The sequence below is a fragment of the Setaria italica genome, chromosome VIII (genome assembly GCF_000263155.2).
Source record: "Setaria italica strain Yugu1 chromosome VIII, Setaria_italica_v2.0, whole genome shotgun sequence".
Taxonomy (NCBI): domain Eukaryota; kingdom Viridiplantae; phylum Streptophyta; class Magnoliopsida; order Poales; family Poaceae; genus Setaria; species Setaria italica.
The window spans coordinates 2,453,452-2,474,379 of NC_028457.1; the positions used below are offsets into that span (position 1 = coordinate 2,453,452).

Genomic DNA, 20,928 nt, shown 5'->3' on the forward strand with positions numbered 1-20,928 from the left:
CTTCCTCCCATATCTCTTTTCTGCTGGTTCCCATCTATTTTTTCCACCCCTGCCAGTGGACTCTCCTCCGTGGTTGCATTGCGTCCTCGTTCGTCTCTAACACCCTGTACCTCTAGTCGTTCCTGCCGCCATAGACGAAGACTCACTGCCATGTAGCATAGTAGGTCTCGTTCGGTCAATCTTTCCCTGTATTTTTTTTTCTTTTTGATGAGGAAGGAGTAACCCTTGTAATTGAACAAGACCTTAGCACGGATCAAGTGCAGCTTATCGTGGCTACAGAATTTCTAATCCAAGCTTGTATCTTCAGATCCGCACGAGGCCGGTGGCGGCGACCTTGCATGGTTGGTCTCAAGGTACCGCCGGACGCAGGTGTCCGTCGTTTTCACCCACGTCCCTGTTGGTGTTGTTAATCGCGGCTGTCTCGACGATGTGCCACCAACGGCGTCGTGTCTCACCGACCGACCGCTGCTGGCTAGCTAGCTGCGTCGCCTGTTTCCCGGGCGCTATGGCTGTGAGGCTGCGCCGTGAGCGACGGCGACCGGCCGGCCGATAATAGCAGTAGGCAGCTGCATGCGCGGATCCGTCGCCCGTCCCTTTCCCGCCGACGAGACATGCTGCTTCCTGTACTGCTTGCATGCGTCCTCAGCACAGTGGTCTAATTACTCACCAGCTAATTGATCGCGTGGTTAGGATGGAGCTGATTGGGCGCGTGCTTTGCGTGAGCGGTGGAAATGAAGGCATACGGTATACAGTATCCCGTATCATGTGACCCGTCGGCTTCGTATCCGTGGGCGGCGGCGACGGGGCGACGCCGACGTTACCTCTCCATGGCAGGTCCTCGTCGCCGTCCTCGTGAGGGCCGGCCGAGCTGACCGACGAGCCACCCAGACGTACGGCGGGGACCCCGGCCCTCCCTCCGATTCGAGATCTGCTCGTAATAAATGCCGCATCAGCAGCTACCGGCGATGGATCGACTCGATCCAGCGCTTTGTTTTGTTTCTTTGCTGCCTGCTCGTATGGAAGCCATGGACAAATCTGGGGCCGGCCCCTGCAAGGTCGTCTCGTTTTCGGATGTTGCTGGATGGCCCAGATGTGTTTTTTCTTTTTGAATTTTGAACTTTTGAAATTGAACAACATTGAGGCCGGATCCATGCATTCATGATGGCGGCCGTGCACATGCATTTGACGACATTGCGATTTCACCGGTAGGACAAACCGACAAAGTACCAACGCCAGTGAATGGATGGATGGTTCCTAGATACGGGCATCGTTCTCAGAAAGGTCAATGTCGTTTTGAATTTTGGGATTTAAAGTTTAAACTAGAACGCCCACGTGCTGGAACAAAATCGCAAGACAGCACTTGTTCCGATCCCCGTGCACAGGGAGAGATCCTCCCATTGAAGACGCATGGGTCGATAACGTTTTCCATTTCACATTTTGCATTTGTGCCTTGCATTGCGCGACGAGGCAGGGCAGCTTAGATCACCGAGAATATTGTTAAGCCCTAATAATACTGGCCAGCTGTGCATCACGTTAGTTTGTTCAGGTTGACTCCGGCGGGGGGCAACTGCACGACTGTGAGAAGACTTTATTACAGTAGCCTGTGTGTTGTGTTTGAGTGAGTGCAGCAGCCTGCCTGCCTGCCTGGGCTGCGTTGCAGCATCGGATTTAGGGCGTTGGGCCTTCCAAGGGCGCGGCGGCTGACACCAAAATTATTGTGGATCACCAACTTGGAAAAAGCATCGGTTCCGGTGGCAGCATTAAAGGCCCTGGAGCCCAAACCGGAACTGAGTGCGCGCAATTCCAAGATTTCAAAACATTTGGGCTGGCTGCTGTGCACGGCCTACGACGACGACGGGCGGTCCGAGGAAACCCGTCACCAGTATGGGCCGACTTTACCGTGAGGCCCGTCATGCATGTTTCGGGGTGCTCGGCGGCCCAGGACGCAAACCTATCACCTATACTACATAAATAATAGCCCATCGAGGCCCAAACCTCCTCCACACGCCGGTCTAAGCCTCCCAGACAACAGGGGAAGGAACATGCACAGCAGTCAGCAGAGGAAGCCTAATCACTCAAAGCTCCACAACAGTTGGAGTAAAACAATTTGGATCAACCGGAAGTTTTTTTTTTTGCGAGGGAAAAGAGATCTTTATAGATTAACTAGTATCAGAGCTACAAGGATCAACTAATAAATGCTCAATACAACTAGGAATACCAGCAAGCCACACAGCCGAGCTACTAACACGCCTAGCATATTGTGCAAGTTCATGAGCTATCTTGTTCTGATCTCTCGTTCCCTTGGGCATCTTTACCTGACCAAGCTCCACCATCAACTCCCTGCAATCCTGAACAATCGCTGCCAGCCTAGATCGATCTGTTCCTGACTCTTTTAGTGCTCCAATGATCAACCGGAAGTTGAGGCCTTTCAATATGCAGGTCGCCTCACCATCGATTTTACCCCTCCCGTGGCAGTTTTGTGCTGCCTGAAACAGTCAAACATGCTTAAACTTTGGCCGCCGTACCCCACCAGTTTCTTATTTGATTGCTTTTATTAATTGATTGAAGCTGAATTGAACTTTTTTCTTCTTCTAAAAAGTGCTATACCTTATAAAATTTAATTTCGATTACTACACCCTCGCTATGTTTCGCGAAATTTTGCATTAGCAGCAACAGTTGCCAGAAAATGATGTCTTTGCCCGTGACCATGGTGCCACATCCGAAACGACACTCTTTCAACCTCAACGAAATAGCAGTTACAAACAAGTCAAAGAAAAAAAACCCACCAGACTGCAGGCTTGTAATACGATGACGTGGCGTGATAACGAAGCCATGCAGTACATGCCCCTAGTGACTAGGCATTGTGTAGTATGAAAGCACCCCCCTCACCAGCATCCGCCACACATGTGCGTCAGGCGGCAAAGACGGACGCCACATAGCATTTCATTTCAACTACGCCATCCATGTGTTCCGTAGAAGAGAAGAATTGCCATGTAAAATAATCAATTAGTAGTAGTAGAACGCTACTGCAGCTAATCTCATTGACTAGCATCATATATCAAAACCAGGTCCAGTTTTGAACACGTACAGATTCAGCAAGTCACACGCGCACACACATACGTGTACACAGTACAGCTACAGATCGGTAGACTCGACGAATAATCCTACCACTTCCACACCAATGGTCTATGATGGATGGATGGATGACCTTCGTGCAAAACCAAAGGCCATGCACAAACACAAGCAACCACATGTACAGCTAGCAGCCTCACTAGATTCTAACTGTAAAAATGTAAACTTTGGGAGCACTAGTGCAAAGACTAGAGTTACGTACTAAAAACTACGGTAGGAAATAAACCAAAAGCAGCATCAACTCAACTACATACTCAAAACAAACGACATGGTAGTCTGATTGATCTAGCACACCACTTTATTAATTACGATATGTGCTTAGCTTAATTTTTTTTGATTAACCAGTTAATTTGTACTTGCAGCTAGCTGCTGCCTGTGCTGCTGATCCTTTTCCTCGGAGATGAGATCCTGTCACCAGCTAGGTCCATTACAGCAGCAGCAGGATCTCAAGGGGGGCAGCATACAGGGAGGTCGACGCTGTGGTCACAGCCGGTACTGGTGGTACGCCGGCGGCGAGTGCTGGTGGGAAGGAGGAGGGGCCGCGGCGGCAGCGGCGGCGCCGGCGAGCTGCGTGCAGACCTCGGCGAAGGCGGTGAGGATGGCGGCGTGGTGGCGCGGCGCGTTGAGGGCGAGGAGGCGGCGGAGCATGCCGCGGAGGCCGTCCCAGTCGCACAGCCCCATCTCCACCACCATCTGCACCATGCTGTCGCGGAAGTCCGCGCGCGGGTCCGACGACTCCTTCTCCACCGCCACGCCCACGCCGTCCCCCTCCGGCCCCGCCGTCTTCTCGTACCTCTTCTTCTTCGTCTTAGCCGCCTTCAGCTGCCTCTTGCCCGCCGGCGCCGGCGCCGCCTTGGTCGCCTGCTGCTGCTTGGGGCGCGGAGACGGCGGCGCCTCCTGTTGTTGCTTGGCGGCGGCCGCGGCGTCTCCGTAGAGGACGTGCGAGGAGGGGTGGTGGTGGTAGTAGTAGTCGGAGGAGTTGGCCGACGAGTAGCCGGTGCTGCGCGTGGCGGCCGACGAGGACGAGAAGGAGGCCGCCGTCGATGTGGACGCGCACGACGAGTACTGCTCGCCGCCGGAGCCGCCCCTCCGCGCCGCCGCCTTGTTATTATTGTTACCTCCCAGCTGGCACGGCTTGAGGAAGGACGGCAGGCTGAGCAGCCTCGGCCGGCGCGGGCGGCACCCGCACCCGGCGTCCACCACCGGCACGTACCGGCGCCGCCCCACCGGGAACTGCCTCCCGCCGCCACCGCCTCCTCCGCGCGCCCTGGTTGACATCGCCGGCCGGCCGGTAAACGCTGGGAGCGGATGGTGTGTGTGCTCTAGCTGTGTAGCTGCTGTTGGGCCTGGTACTCTTGGAGTAGTTGCTTGCACGGTGTGTGTGTGTGCGTGGAGGTGGAGCTGCAACTTGAAATGTGGCTGCTGCCTGCCTTGCATGCAACTATGCAAGTGTGCGATGGCGATAAGGCAAGAGGGAGCGTCTGTGGTTTATATATATATATGTGTATACTTGATGATTTGACGAGGTGGCGGATTACCCCTGCTGCCCCAATGGATTGACTTTGACCGTCCTATCTGCTGGTCTTACTGTAGCCCTCTAGCAATTTCTTGCTCTTGGCAATGCATACGGAGTTGTAAAACCTAGAAAGGACAAGAATTAGCTTGCAGGTACGCTGCTAGTAGGATCGGTGCAGTTGTTTCAAGTCATGGGAAACAAATTACGGCTCGATCATTTCCCAACGATTGACGAACCTCCTTTTTAATTTACCTCGCAAGTGAGCCGGCTATTTCTTGTGGAATTCTTGTGTTCCCAACCAGTAGAACCCTGCGCTACTTGCAATGGAAGTTGGAACACAGAAAACATTACTCGAGTTACATATATAGTTTAAAAAAATGGTAAAGGTAATTTTTCGGGCCGCATCTATCAACTAGGAACGCATACAAATTTCATTTTGTTTAAAAAAAGGCACTAGCTGTCTCAAACTCCAAAAAAAAAAAGAAAGGAAAATTACTTGATACTGGACGTCATGTATGTATATTATCATTACCATCTCATGTTGAGGGATCACTTACTTCACATACACGTTCCCAATGAATCGCATGTATAGGAGTACAATCTCATATCGTGCAACCAATTATGCTTCGTGTCATCATCAGTTATCACATCGATCGATTAGCACATGGATGGCTAACCCATTTTATTTCTTATATTTTATGTATTTAGTGCGATACGGGGCGGTGGTCAGTGATCTTCGTAACGTATTTCCTTCGTCGAACATGTTTCACATGTATTACAAAATAGTATTCTCGTCAACGCTTGAGAAAACCTCTTTCGTATTCCCGTTTAAAATTTCCAAGGTGACACAACTAACGCGGTCGGCGATTAATTGCCACATCGGTGATGAATCGATAAGGCCGCGTATATAAACTAGTCGAAAGGGGAGCATGAACTAGACAGATCGGCTGTGATGGGGATCACATCAAGCGCGCGTACGTGGCTGTGATGGGGAACAGGGGCGCGGCAGCTAGCGACAGGGGCAATTAGCGACTTCTTCTCTGATGGCCGTCGAGGTCTACACGCTACGGCCCCGAAACCCGCAAGCCAAGGATCGGCTGGTACGCAAGGGAGTTTTATTTATTGCACTTACCGTGCGATAAACGTACGTACTCGCTGGATTTATGGTTCTTTTACCGTGAGGTCGATGATCATGAATGGTTTGTTACGATGTTTCTACGCAAAGTGAGGCAGTAGCTACGTACGTACCTCTGTGACGAGACGACAGACGAGAGAGAGATTAGGCCTGTTAATGGGTTGAAATCCGTCCTAACCCGCAATAAATTAACTCATTCACCCACCCCGTCCCGCTCCATAATAGAAGTGTAAACCCAATCCAATCCGCCCCACAAATTGATATAACCCGTGGATTTGGTACATGAACCTATAAGTTTATACAAACCTCGTGTTCATACCTTAAAAGTTTAGAGAAATTGTCTGAAATTTGTTGCAGATAAATTAATTTGACAGTCCACTACTTTGTGAGAAGTAATGCGGCTAGACTTATATCTGGGCCCCGCATCAAGAGTCAGACCCTAAAACTAAAACTCGTGTTCACACCTTATAATTTTAGAGAAATCCACCGAAATTTGTTACAATTGAATTAGTTTGATAGTTCGCTACTTTGTACAAAGTACTGTGGCTGAACTTATAAGTGGGCTCCGCGTCAAGAGTCCGACCCTAAAACTAAAACTTTGCATTCACACTTTAAAATTTTGGAGAAATTGATCGAAATTTGTTGCACTTGAATTGACAGCCCACTACCTTGTGCAAAGTAGTGCGGCTGGACTTATATGTGAGCCCCGCGTCAAGAGTCAGACCATAAAACTAAAACATCGCGTTCACACCTTAAAATTTTAGAGAAATTGACCGAAATTTATTGCAGTTGAATTAGTTTGCAGTCCGCTACTTTGTGCAAAGTAGTGCGGCTGGACTTATATCGTGGCCCCACGTCAAGAGCCGAACCCTAGAACTAAACCTCGCGTTCACACTTTAAAATTTTAGAAATTGATCAAAATTTGCTGGAGATGAATTAATTTGATAGTCCACTACCTTGTGCAAAGTATTGTGACTAAATCTACATATAGGCCCCACGTCAAGAGCCGAAATCTGAAAGTTAAACCTATGAGTTAAACCCATACAAACTCAAATAAAAAACCACTTCCAACCCGCTCCAACCCGTATTTGTGATATACCCAACCCGTCCCAACCCGTTAGATACTAAAATCCATTTTAATCCATTCAAAAATACATCCCGCATCACAACCCACCCCATAAAACCCATTTCATCCCGCCCCACTAGCGGCCCTAAGAGAGATCGACCGATCAGAGGAGGAGGGGCTCGGGAGATCAGAGGGCCATTATAATTAATTATATTTACTGCAAGTAGTTCGTTAAAAAAAATTCTACTATTAATGAGAATGAACCTCTCACCAAGAATAATGGATTAAGGCTAGCCTCAATGGATTTTCATAGAGAATTTCATAGGCATTAAATGATAATGGAACTCATCTACTCCCTCTCTTTCCATAACTTCCTTGTCATGCCACTGGTTTCGCTTATGTGTTATCTCATTTAATGAGAATGAAGCTCTCACCAAGAATGGACTAAGGCTAGTTTCAATGGATTTTCATAAAGAGTTTCATAAGCATTAAATTCTATACCACGTCAGCAAAAAAATTTGCTAACTTGATATATGGTCATTCTAAAGGACACATGAGATTTAAATTTCATCTTCATAACACCAACCAGACTTAGTTACCAACATGACTATTTTAGCAACAGTGCAATGAAATTGTGCATAAGACTGACCAGCTTCCAAGACTATGCAAGCTAGTTATTGACAGCTGAAAAACATAGTTTTGTTGTGTGCTCTTTTCTAATAGTTACGTTTCAAGTAAGTCAATTCATTACATTAAGCATTTGAACTTACAAGGAAAACACTTACTGCGTATGATTTGGAAAATATTCCGAACATATTTCATAAGTTTACGATACTGAGCTGAGGGGGGAAAGTCTTTGCAGCTCTCAACGAAAAATCTTCCCACGAAGTTTGGTTACCATACATGTTCTTTTTAATTATTTTTTTCTCCTGATTTACAAGATGACGTACAATCTTTTATTCTTTTTTCCTTTCGTCTTTATTGATAATGATATCCACTCCACTTGGTTAGTGGGAGGCTGCGAGCTTTCCTTTTCTTTGTAGCATTTTTATTTAATTTTTGTGATGGTAGCTCACTTCATGGTACAACTGGATACTGGATACTCTACTGACCAATCGTTTGTTGGCTTCTTTCATAAACAAAGGAGCGTGATTCGTCCACACATCACGACCTGGGTACACGTCTTCAGAAAAAAATGTTGCTGGATGCAGCATCTGGTAATTTTTCAACCACACGTCTACTATGTTGGATTTGCAGAGAAAATAATTTATTAGGTGTCTTTTGAGTGTGCCCACTATACATGGTTGTTATTTACTTCGGTCTTTATGCGTTCGACATGACATGACGGTTTGTTCATCTCAGCATGTATTATGTAGCCAATGATTAGTACATGCTAGACTTAAACCTAATTTGACGCTAGTACATAGGAGAGCTTTCCATTAACATGCATACTAATATAGATTGACAATACATGTAAACTGCAACAATAATGACATGATAGTTATCAGGCGATGCGCGCCTATACGAAAGATGTTAACCTCAAATAATAATGAAATATTATCTTACTATGCTCAGTTTGCGAGTTTATGTAGTGGAAGCAAAGCCCAAAATTAATGTACAAAGTTTAGTTATTATTTTTATATATAGGAAAATAATGATATTTTATATTTTTCATGCTAAATAAGTAGATATTTTTTTATAAAAGGTTATGGAACCCACTCAAATGTACGGTGGATCCCACCTAATAATATGCGGGTCCTATATAAACAATGTGTGAGTTCCATATGAAGCTAGGTCGGAACCCTATAAACTTGTATCCATGCATCTACCAGTCCACCGATCGAAAATCTTACACGGATCACCGGCCCGTCGAGATTGATGCCGCTGTGGATAGATATAGATCATGCCGTCAGCCGCACCTGGCGTACGTACCAGGTAGTGATAGGTAGGCCAGAGCAGGAGACACTACTGTGCACCACCAGCGAGAGATGCTGTACGCCCTGGTCCGTAGGCGTACGAACGCATACCGGCCGGGATAGGATCGGACCCGGACGGCGGCGGGCCCGGATCGGACTTCCACTCCAGCAGTCGAGAGCGGCAGAGCGCGGCGAGGAAGAAGGCCGGCCGGCCAGCTGGCGAGAGTTTAACCCCCCCGCATCGGGATCCGAGGTCGAATGCAATCCGGCCGGTCCCCTCCCCTCCATATCGGGGTCGGCGTCGCGATCATGATCGATCGCTGCTCGTCCTCCGATACTAGGCTCACCAGCTGCGCAGCTACGTAGTTTATCCAACGGAAAAACGTGGAAACATTTGCACGCAAGTCCGTTAGTTAGGATACTAGCTAGAGCTTGCAATATTTCTACGCTAAGATTTGTAATTGTGCCACAGTCTGAGGATCTGATCGAGCATAACTCCCAATAAGCTGTAGCTAGCTGTACATCTTACGGAGTTACGGTCACGGTGAGCAGCACACGCGTACGGCGTGACGCGCGTAGTCCAGGATCGTACGTGCACGGTGGCATAGAGCATCCACTGTGCAGTAGTATTCATGCGTCAGCAGCAGGGGCGAGGATTTGGACCAGTAGTCAAAGCGTGTCAGGCGGTGGGGCCGGCCCTGGGTGGCTGCTCTCTCCCCTGCTAGGCTGCTACGGTGGCAGTGGGGCAGTGGCTGCTGGGGCCTGCGGCATTCATCATCGGATTCAGATTCAGGCAGCAGCACAGGGTTTTGGCAGCGGCTCCATCCACCATCACTGTCACTGCAACAGCAGCACTCGCCGCCGCGGATGGATAGCTACGGTACGAGCTGGGCCAGGCTGCCAGGCATCGTCGTCCGGCACCGGCCCAGCCGCCCAGGCCCATCCATCCTCCCGTTCTCCCTCACGCGGTGAAACTCTTGTTTTCACCACAAACTCATCTAAGCAATGGAATCATGGTTGTGTTGTGAGCAGCTGATCCCTGTAGTTTTGCTCAGTGCATACGTACGAGTTTACGTTAACCTTGGTCGACTGTAATCATGGCGGTTTTGCTCGCTGATCCTCCTCCAATTTGGTAGCAAGCCCGTGCATCATTGCTGTCCGAGAACAAGATCACCGTACGGCAGCTCGCATCGACCGGCCGACCATCACATGTGCGCAGGGCGCTCGACCGACGGCCGGCGTCGTCGTTTATCCCGGCCGGCCGCCTGCATGCACGGACGCACGCAGCGCGCAACCCGCTGAACATTCTCCGTGAGAATTGCGCAACCAGGCGCGGCTTCTTGTAGCACGTTTTTTGTGCTCCGACACTCTCTCGTCACTGAGAGTCGATCAGGCCGGCAGCATCATTGGCCTTTCCGAACATAGATCTAAAAAGGTTGTCAATGAATGCGTTTTGATTATGCTCCGTTTGATTTTAATTTGATACTACTCAAAGTTTCAGCTTCCATTCGATGTATTTTAAATTCTATGGAAACGGATCAAAGCCTTTTTTTCCCGTCTACTGAACTTTTACGGAAGGAATATTGCTCGTTCGACGGGGACAGCTCTAGCGGTGGGGCAAGCGGGGCTCAAATTCTTTGTACCGCCACTCGAACAATGGAGCTCCCTTAGCTCCTTCTTGATTTTTCTAGAAAGAAGGAAGAAGGAGGTAAGGGATGGGAAGGAAGGAGAAGAAGAGAGAACTTCTCCTAACCTCACGGGCTGGATCCGCAGGATGTCCCCTGCTCTGCCCGGGCCAAAGCTTGGTGGCGGTAATAATAATGGATAAGCACGGCGAGATCAGATCTGCCCGCGCGTGACCGTGCGCCTGATGCGCCTGGAAAATAACCATGACGTTTCCCGATCAGAAAGCCCATGCATGCATGAGACACCCAGGTGACCCTGCCTGCATTTGCCAACGTTTCACCTAAAAACCAGGGCATGGGATAGATCTACCTATATTCGATGGGAGAGTGACAGCTCTATGCTGTGGGGGTCATTAGTTTTGTCTTTCTGTGACACGGTGCACGACGTCGTATAATACGATGCCATCGCCATCGCCATCGCCATCGCCAATTTGCCATGCAGCCGAGAACGGAAGATCAAGTGTTCCCCACGCACGCTTGTACTCTTACACTACAGACATTGTAAATTTCCCGCGACTGAAGTTATACGGCCGTTCGTCTGCGCCTGAAATCATAAGGTCTCCTTAGCAGCGCCATGAGTGATGATGGCTCAGGTGAGCCTGCATGCTAATGTTGCTGGAAAAAAAAAAGAGGAAGAAATCTACCACACAGAAATCAGCACGGAAATATACTAAGCAGAGGGACGTCAGTCGTCATTCAGATTCAGGGCTCGCAGTCGCAGAGCGAGCAGCAGGGCCAGCAGGGTGTAAAATTTGTCCGAAGATCCCGGGCCTGGTGCAACTTGGAAAGCATCTTCAGGCAGCCTCCGCATTTACCCCCTAGTACGGCACTGTTGCGTCGATCCTTTGCTGCTATACTCTTGAATGCCTTTGCAGATGGTATTGGTAACTCTCCATCGCCCCAACCACCACTGTGTGCAGCAATTTGATGCGTCGTCGAGCTGTGGATGTGAGCCTTGCATTGTTTTCCTGCCATCTTCGTTTACACTACAGAAGCACTGCTTGATATTATTTTCTGAATCCTGACAATCTTTCAGAATACAAAGCACTGTATTTTTTTTTTCTGAATCTAGTAGGCTAAGTCTAGTGTTTATGTGACCAGATATGTTGAATTCTGCACCAGTCATCATTGGGGGTAAAGAATTGTAGATTTCTGCGCCTGGCATCCTCGCTGCACCTATGGTCTATGGCTCATCTTCGTTCAGATCGATTCCTGGTGCAACGTTTGCAGTGCAGGAACATGGGTCGAATAAAAGTTCTTATTCAGCAAACAGACGATGACTTTGTACTAGCGCATCGGCCAGGTGACTTAGCGCACCGAATGCCACTTACTGAATGAGAATGAGAATTACTGCGCCGCTGCCTTAGTTTTACTGGAGCACACGGCCTATATACGCTTCGCTAAACTGATAAATGCTGAGCAGTTTACCATCCGTTTTAACTGACAAAGGCGTGACCTAGGAGCAGAAGTGATCAATATGTAGCAGGAGTAAGGAGAGGAAGTAAATGAAATCTCATTGGCGGGTGATCATTCATGGTGACTGAATGTGGCCTCTGACAGGTTTACCACTTGCTTGGGCAAGTGTAACTGGAGGCAGGCGGCAGGCCTGGATGACTGGATCATCCTGATTCCTGATGCACACAGGGCACACACAGCAGCAGGTAGATGCATGCCAGAAGACAGAAAAAGGCTTTGAATCTTTGATTGTTTCTGGCTCCACCTCAAAAATTAGCACCCAAGTGCATAGACAATGATTCCAACCTATGTAATTTTCAGCCCATGCTGGTTAGCTGGAATCGGCGGGATAGAGGTCGAATCTCCTCCCCCATAACCGAACCCGCACCGCCGGCCCCCCAGTGCGAGGATTTCAAACACGTAACGGCCCATGCCAGTTTCCAGTAGCGCGTTCTCTCTCACAAGTCACAACAGCAGCCGTCGGTAACAGTTACGGGATACAACATGCATCCAGAATCATTTACAGACTCTGCTAAATTATTCAGTATAAACCATGAAAGACACATCATATACCGAATGATCTAAACTAGTAACACTAACGGGATCCATACGCAGTCTCACGTGTACATAAATTGATTGGTGATCTAGTATGTTTGAGACCTCTGCGTTGCCCGCACTGACGCAAAATAATCCTTCTTGATGTCCTGGAGCTTCGCGACTACATCATTCATGGCCATCCTCTGCCCAATTGACTCGCTCGAACACGTAAGGCCCATCTCAAATACCGATGCGAGAATGCTGTTACTAGAGCTAGTCGACGAAGATCCATAGCACTGTCGGTCTGGTGATCAAAGCAAATGCGTCGGATTTCTTCATCTTGCCATAGCCTGGCATCTGCAATGTCTATGGGCCTTGCTGGAAACGCTTGAGAGATCCACCGTCTCAAGCTCAATCCTTCCACAAACATGAGATCCGTAGGCCTCTTCCCGGTAAAGACCTCGAGCAGCATGATTCCGAAGCTGAACACATCGCTCTTCCGTGACGCCTTTCCCATGAACGCAAATTCTGTCATAGAAAGCTTTGAATAACTTAAGGGTAATGTGATATGAGAAAGAAGGACCGCATATGTATTGCAAAAGAAAAAAGTGGCTCCAAAATGATGCGATCAACTATACCTGGCGCCATGTTTCCAATTGTCCCTGGCATACTTACTGAAATCATGGAAGTGTTGTCTCCTAAGAGTAACTTGGCGATGCCGAAGTCCGCCACATGAGCAGTCATCTCTTCATAGCAAATTGCTAGGTTTTAAGTCGCAGCGCAGGACAACCTCATGGTGGCCATGGTGCAGATACTCCATCGCCATCGACACGCCTAGCATGACGCCCAGCCTCGTGAGGAATCCCATGCAAGGCCTGCTTTCATTCTGCAGGTGTTCCTCCAGGCTACCGTTAGGCATATACTGTAGCACAAGTGCTCTGAAATCCATGTTGGAACAAGTGCTAAGTATTCTTATGAGGTTGTGATGCCTGGCCATCCGCAGCGCCTTACATTCAGCATCGAAACTTTGCATGGCCTGCTCGACTTGCATGCTGAACACTTTTATCGCGAAAATCTTACCATCATCTAGTTGGCCCTTGAAAACTTTACCAAAGCTTCCAACCCCAAGTAGATTTTCCTCGCTGAATGTATCCGTGGCACGGACGATTTCGTAGTAGGAAACTGGCCTATGGCTAATCATACCAGCCATATCAATAGAAGCTTTAACATCTGGCTTCTTTATTCTCTTTCTTCTCAATAGGTATAAGCAAATAGTGATGGCACAAAATGCTATTGTGACAGCAGCAAGTACAAACTTCAGGAAGTTTTGGCAAAAGGTTCGACGAGACTTGTGTGGACACGGTGAAAATCCTAGTTTTGGAGGACCTCCGCATAGCCGAACATTCCCCATCAAGGACTTCAAGGTCAGGTTTGAGAAAAAACCACCATTTGGTACCTGACCTTCTAGTTCATTAAAGGAGAGGTTCAGATTAGAAAGGCAGGTGAGGTTTATGAGGTAATTAGGTATAGGACCTGAAAGATTGTTCGAAGAAAGGTCCAATGTTTCTAAATTGTTCAAACTGCGAAATGAATCCAGGATTGAATCCTCCAAGGAGTTGTGCGAAAAATTCAAGTAGGTTAACATCTGAAGGTTCGCAAATGAATTCGGGAGACGACCAACCAATTGTTCAAACTGCGAAATAAAGATCAATCATATTTATTGTTGGCAAGTATCTGGAGCTGCCGACAGTTGCCAAGGCTGGCCAAAAAATCAAGGTTTCCTTCGAGATGATTGTACATAATAGAAAAATACCAAATTTAAAGGGACCTATGGTTTCCAAGTGTAGATGGTACTGGTCCAGTCAGCTGGTTTTTGAATAAATCCAGATACTCCAAATTAGATAGGTTTCCAATGAAGGCTGGAAAGGAACCTGTCACAGCTGACTAGACATAAGATGTAGATGGGTGAGTTGTCTCAAATTTCCCAGTTCCAACGGAATCTGTCCACTTAGGTTGCAGCTTCCGAGATCAAGATGTCGGAGCACGGTGAGGTTGCCGAATTCACTGGGGATGCGCCCAACAAGGTTGTTGTTGCCTAAAAGAAGAAAAGTGAGCTCTGATAGCTGAGCCAACCATGCCGGCACAACATCGACGAAGAGATTTATATATAACGAAAGTATTTGGAGGTGCTTGCATGAGGCCAGTCCCAATGGAATCTGACCCATGAATTTGTTCCTAGACAATCTTATCTCTTGCAACATTGGGAGCTTGAAGCTTTCGTTGCCGGGTAAAGGTCCGTACAGATTGTTCTCTCGAAGATTCATCCTCTCAAGGTTAGACATGTTGAAGATGGCAGGAGGTGCTGGGCCGGTGAGTTGATTATAGTTCAAGTTCAAATGTCGAAGCGTGGACAAGGAACCAATACTATGCGGTATGTGCCCAGAGAGACTATTGTTATTACACAACAAGAAGATCAATGAAGGCATGCTTGTGGATGAGAAGTTCGGTAGCTGGCCGCTGAGGTAATTTGCTTCCAGAGAGAGGTTTCTAAGATTCTGTAGGCTTAGCAGCTCATTTGGAATTGATCCACGCAGTTGGTTCAGACCTAGATCAAGAGTTTGGAGCCTCGTGAGATTACCTATAGCGGCTGGGATTGTACCTGACAAACTATTGTTCCGAAGATCAAGAGCTATAAGGCGAGGCAGTCTTCCAAGATCATTCGGGACGGAGCCTGCAAGGCCTGTGCCCGTAAGGTTAAGCACATGTAAGAAAGGTTACCAAGGAGCGGTGTGATCTCTCCTTGGAGAGGCACACCCGGCAGCTCGAGCTTGGTGACCCGCTGTGGCCATCGCCGGCTGCAGAACACGCCGGTCCAGTGGCAGAAGGACGTCTGGTTCGTCCAGTTGTTGGCAAGGAGGCGAAGGGGATCGGATAGCTGGGATTTGAAGGCCAGCAGCGCGGTGAGGTCGGTGTTTAGGGAGTTTACTGAATCAATAGCCAAAAAATATATTCTATGCACTAATTTGGCTTTCTCAGTTCTCACTGATTTTGTGCCCTTATTTGGCTTCTCAGTTCTCACTGATTAGTGATTAGTTGTAGGAACACTAATTTAGTCATGGTGTTTGATTTAGACCCTTTCCGATTTACAAAGTGTGGCATTGTAGCTTCATCCCTCTTCTTAATTACTTTAAAACTAGCAAGATTCTGGATTTGACCTTGTAAGCTCCAATGCTCCAGTTATGCTTCTCTGAAAAAACGGACAGAATGCAGCAAAACCATTGGGACCCTTGGCTGTATTATTCCAATTCATTAATTGTTTCTATACTGCAGGTACGGCAGGCACATCTATAAGCGAGAATCTTAATTGATTTTCCTTTGTGATGCATTGATCAACGCAAGAAAGCAGGAGGATAACTCTGGAACAATTTCCCCGTTGATTTCAAATAAACTCTGAACTGGTAGCTCATGTTCTTTGCTAAACTCTGAAATGTTTCATGCTCTCATAATTTTATCGATGAAAAAGTAAAGTCATTGCGTTTTGTTACAGATCCATGTAGCCGATGAGTTTTACCAGTTTTAGACCTTGGTTATGAAACTTTTCTTTTCAGACCACGAGTGCACTCATGCCTGATAGCCATGATATGAGTAGCCATTACAGCCTCATATTAGGATCAGCTCCCTATAATTTATTTTCATTCCTAACAATTCCAAGTGCATGTTTATATAGTATAATAATGCATGTGCTTCAGTATGTAATTTCAATTCCAAATACATGTTTATGTATAATTTCAGCTTATTTTCTCCTCATCTGTCTACCAGGTTTTGGTGGTGCCTTTAAAAAGAGAACATATAGCACGTCACTGAAGAATATCATCATAATCGGGTGCATAGATAATTCATGAAGTTCTGAAAGTCATTCTAGGTACTGAAATTCTTGCAATTACAATGTGCATAATTGTTGGCAAGTTGTGTTGTGGCAGTCCAGAGATACCTATGAATGATATTGTCCCGATTTGTTATTTAATACACGTGGCCAATTATAATATGTTGGGGGATCCTTCCCTTGGTAATGTTGCAAGGTTTATTTGAGATGACCAATTGTCAACTGAGATGATGTCGCTACGTGTCTTCGGATGTGATGCTAGCTCTGAGAGAGGCCTTGTTCTTAATGAATTATTGCTCTTTATTTGCAACTTTCATGTAATATATATTGTCATATGCATATACAACTAACAAATAATTTTGTTGGACGTGGCTGGGGTAGTGCAGCCCTTGCAGCCGCCGGCGGACTCGGCGCGGAGCAAGCGGAAGCGGCGGTGGCAGGAGCAGGCGAGCGGCTGATCGAGAACCAGGAGAGCCTCCATCGCAGGCGAGCGGCGCTCTCAGAACATCGCAGTTTGGAGAGCATATTTTCAAACAGCCTCTTGTTGGCAGGTACAGATATACAGCAAATAGACTCTATAATTGATTAGTTCGCTCGATCCGTTGCCTGCCAGTCTGCCTCAGGTCTCTTTGGTCCAACTGATAATGATCACCATAACACTGGTATGAGTGCGGGTGTTGTGCGTGTGCAAGTAAATCTGGAAGAAAACCCAGTAGAAAATGATGACAACGATGTCTTAGACAATGCTGATATGATGTACACTGTAGCATATCAAGATTTTGATTCTGATCTAAAATATTTTTGTTATGTTCTTCCTGATTCTTGCCGGAAGTTTACTCACTTTTTGTACTGCACAGATTTTATTTAGGGAGATCATGGCCGCCGGGTGCATTTTATTTTCTTTTTTACAACCTTTCAAACTCATAGAATCTCGCTTTCAAACTTATTGAAGGTGATGTTTATATGTTCCTTAGAGCAACTCCAAGAGACTGCTAATCTTATCCCCAATACCTTTTTTAGAAAAAAAAAAGAGAAAAAACGAACTCCAACAGTCCACCCAAAACTCCCCTAAAAAATTAGCGACGCGAAAAAACACCCCCTCACCCCGCATATTTTCGTAACGCGCGGCCTTCCCCGATCCCCCCGACCTCCGTTCCCGCACCCCCTTTGCGCGCTCCTCTCCCGGCAGCGCCCTCCTCTCCGGACGGCGCCCTCCTCTCCCAACAGCAGCGCTCCTCTCCCGATGGTGTCCCGGCGGTGGCCCACCTCTCCTGGCGGCCCTCCTCTCCCGGAGTATATGAATAAATAAGGTCTGAGACTCCGGCCGATGTTCCGCAGCAGGTCTGAGGCGCCGTCTCCCACGCACGCGCGCACGGCAACTCCACGCACGCACGCATGGTGTCGGCGGCCTATGCGCCTGGGTGCTGTCGACCAGAGCCACACCACATGCCATGCTATGGCCGTGCATCAAAAGGCTAGCAGCTGATAGATTAATTGATGCTTTTTTGCCCAGAGAACCAAGCGGAGCATAAATTGGACGCCTCAAGGTCTGATTGATTGAGCCGTGGATGCGGAATCATTGCATTGCATGCTATGGAAGGAAAATTGCAGGCAAGGTAGCGGCGGTGAGCTTGTAGGCAAGAAGAGGATTCGCGTCGACCTGGAGCTCGAAGTGGAGGAATTGCTATGCACAGTGGAGGAATTTCTGTGCACATCGATGGAGATGCTTCGGTGGACAAGAAGCAGAGGAAGAGAAAGGGGAAGATAGATGAACTTGTCCTCGATCGAGTCCAAGAACACAAGGTAGATCCGGAACTCGACGATGGCGAGGGGCTTCTGGTCATGGTGGTGGGGAAAAAAAAGCACGGATCCTGATGGGTCCAATACGATGACGTGGCATGTTTTGAATTATTGGGGGTAGTTTTTAGCGATCTGCTGTGGGCTGATACGTTTTTAGTGGAAAATTGTTTAGCATAGCCCCCCAATACCTCGTTTTGGGGGAGGATTTTTTAACATACTCTTGGAGTTGCTCTTAACTGAGTAGGCCAACGCAGGAGATTCCTTAAGATACGATAAAATCCATTACACATGAGATAATATTTACGTATAAACCTAACTTATATACATGTTTCGTATAAACCTAACTTATATACATGTTTCGTCTGCGCACAAAGCAAAAGGATATTGGAGACATTCCTCTCGATTTTATCTTAGCCGCATCACAAGCAAAAATATAAAAAAGATTTGATTGGCCTTGGATACCATGCATGGTATATCTAGCTTTGTTTAAATATTTTTTAATATTCATGCTTATTTTCACCCTATTACCATATATTGCAATATAAATATTTCCTAGTAAACATATAATTACTTAAAATAAACTCATGAAAAAAAATTAGGTTATATAGCTACTAATCGAGATTTTTTTTACTTGCCACCTCTCTCATTTGTTAAATGTTCTAATATAATCCTCAAATAGATATGTATTTACCTTTATTTGGTTGTGATAGAATTTAGTTAGCAATTACTCTATATACATTTTCAACCATATTTATATGTTCCTTTTCACTTTGCATCGGACATTTATACGTGTTTGACATCTTTGTAATTAAATATTTGGTTTGAGCTATGTGTTTAACAAAAAAATTAAAATCCCCATCACTTCGTCAATACATGTCTATACATGGCTTATATGGTGACATGCAAATCATGGATGTATACATTAATTAGTATTTTTTTTATATTAACAATGGTAGGAATAGATAATTTAGAATGTACTTTGTGATATTTTTTAATAAATTTTGATGCAGATTTAGAGATCACCTAATGTTATTTTAATGAATAATTTTGATGCAAATTCAAGCGGTTGCTTTATATTATTTTGTATAATTAAGAGGTTATAGTAGATTATTTTTTATAATGGTAAAGGTGGGTAATTTAAATATAAATTTATAGGTTACTTTAGATTATATTTAAATATAAATTTATAGGTTACTTTAGATTATATTTCCATAATGGAAGGGATGTGTAACTTCTTATAGAAAACATAAAATATCGAATGGCTATGAAGATTTGATCGATTCCTGGTGCAACATTTCCAGTGCAGGAACATGGGTCGAATCAAAGTTCTTATCATCGCACCTGTGCTAGGCACGGAGAAATAGTAATTCAGGAAAGAGATGACAACTTTGTAATACCAGTGCATCGGTCAAGTGACTTCGTTTGGCGGATTGAATGCCACTTACCGAATTAGAATTAAACTTACTGCGCACGCTAGTTTTACCGTGGCGCAGCACACTGGCTGACGGCCTACGCTTCGCTAAACTGATAAATGCTGACCAGTTTAGCAGGAGAAGGACTCACAAATTCATGGTCACTGAATGTGGCCTCTGACAGATGTATCACTTGCTTGGTCGAGTGTAGTTGGAGGCAGGCGGCAGGCCTGGATCATCCTGATTTCTGAAGATGCCAGAAGTCAGAAAAAGGCTTTGGCTCTTGTTTAGTCACTCACAACTTCCAACTTTGGCACTATGCAAAAAGAAGATTTCCCATCACATCAAACTTGCGGTACATGCATGGAGTACTAAATGTAGACGAAATTAAAAACTAATTGCACAGTTTTGTTGTACTTTGCGAGATGAATCTTTTGAGCCTAAGTAGTCAATGTTTGGACAATAATTCACAAATACAAACGAAATGTGCTACAATGCTGTAACAGTAATTTGGCACCTCCAAACTTTGGCAACTAAACAAGACCTTAATTGTTTTTGACTACTACTACTCAAAATTGGTATCAATCCACCATAGACAGAATGGGCAGGGATGATCCAGCCTATGTCAATTTTCAGCCCATGGTTGCTGGCTGGACTCTCGGCGGCTTTTGCCCAGCCTACAAACACAGGCCCACCAAAAGCCGACAGTGAGGAGGAGCCCATGTCGTCCACTTGCAAGATTTCAAACACGTAGCAGCCCATGGCCACTTGCCACGAGAGGAAAAGAAGGCGAGGAAAAAGCGGATGCCTACTCTACTCCAGTCTTAAAATTCTGGTTGAGGAACTTGAAGCCAAAGATATCCGGATCACTGACTGCTTCGTGACAGTACCTACCAATTGCTGCTGATGCCAACGGGTTCCCGTGACCCTCACGACCCGAAGAAAGGAAGTAAACTGTCTCCAGCTGCTAAATGTCCCAACAGGCAACAGCCATGGGAGACTACACGAGGTCCGCCTCCCGCCAGGTCGCTGCCCCCGCTGGGACAGACAAGGTCCGCCGTCCGTGCCCGTGACATCTGCCAAAGTCAAAAAGGGAGGTCCGGAGGCGATCCTATCCCAAATCCGAGCAGAGTTTTCTCCGGTTTCCTTTCCGCGCGGCTGCCACTGTCCGTTCTCACTGCTTTCGATCGGCGTCCGGCCCCGACCCTGGCCCACCCGACGGCGACAGCTGCAGTTGACGACGTCGCCGTGCGCACGACGCGACGTGCCTGCCCTGCCTCATGTTCCGGTGAGGAGGTCGGAGCGCCGAAGCGCACACACGCAGACAGCCTTGAGCCAACCGAAGCTGTGCCCGCGCTGGACGACGCGCCGCGCCTTCTCCGCGAGCTCAG

The 20,928-nt window shown here is 46.9% G+C and overlaps 1 protein-coding gene and 1 pseudogene across 1 annotated transcript; both read right to left on the reverse strand.

The window, feature by feature from the left end:
• Positions 1–2,986: 2,986 nt before the first annotated feature.
• LOC101763072 (transcription repressor OFP8) lies at positions 2,987–4,605 on the reverse strand. Its single transcript, XM_004978659.2, has one exon. It carries the CDS (start codon positions 4,567–4,569, stop codon positions 3,616–3,618), a length of 954 nt encoding a protein of 317 aa, XP_004978716.1. The 5' UTR covers positions 4,570–4,605; the 3' UTR covers positions 2,987–3,615.
• A 7,376-nt stretch (positions 4,606–11,981) lies between these two features.
• LOC101755237 lies at positions 11,982–16,806 on the reverse strand (annotated as a pseudogene).
• Positions 16,807–20,928: the final 4,122 nt, after the last annotated feature.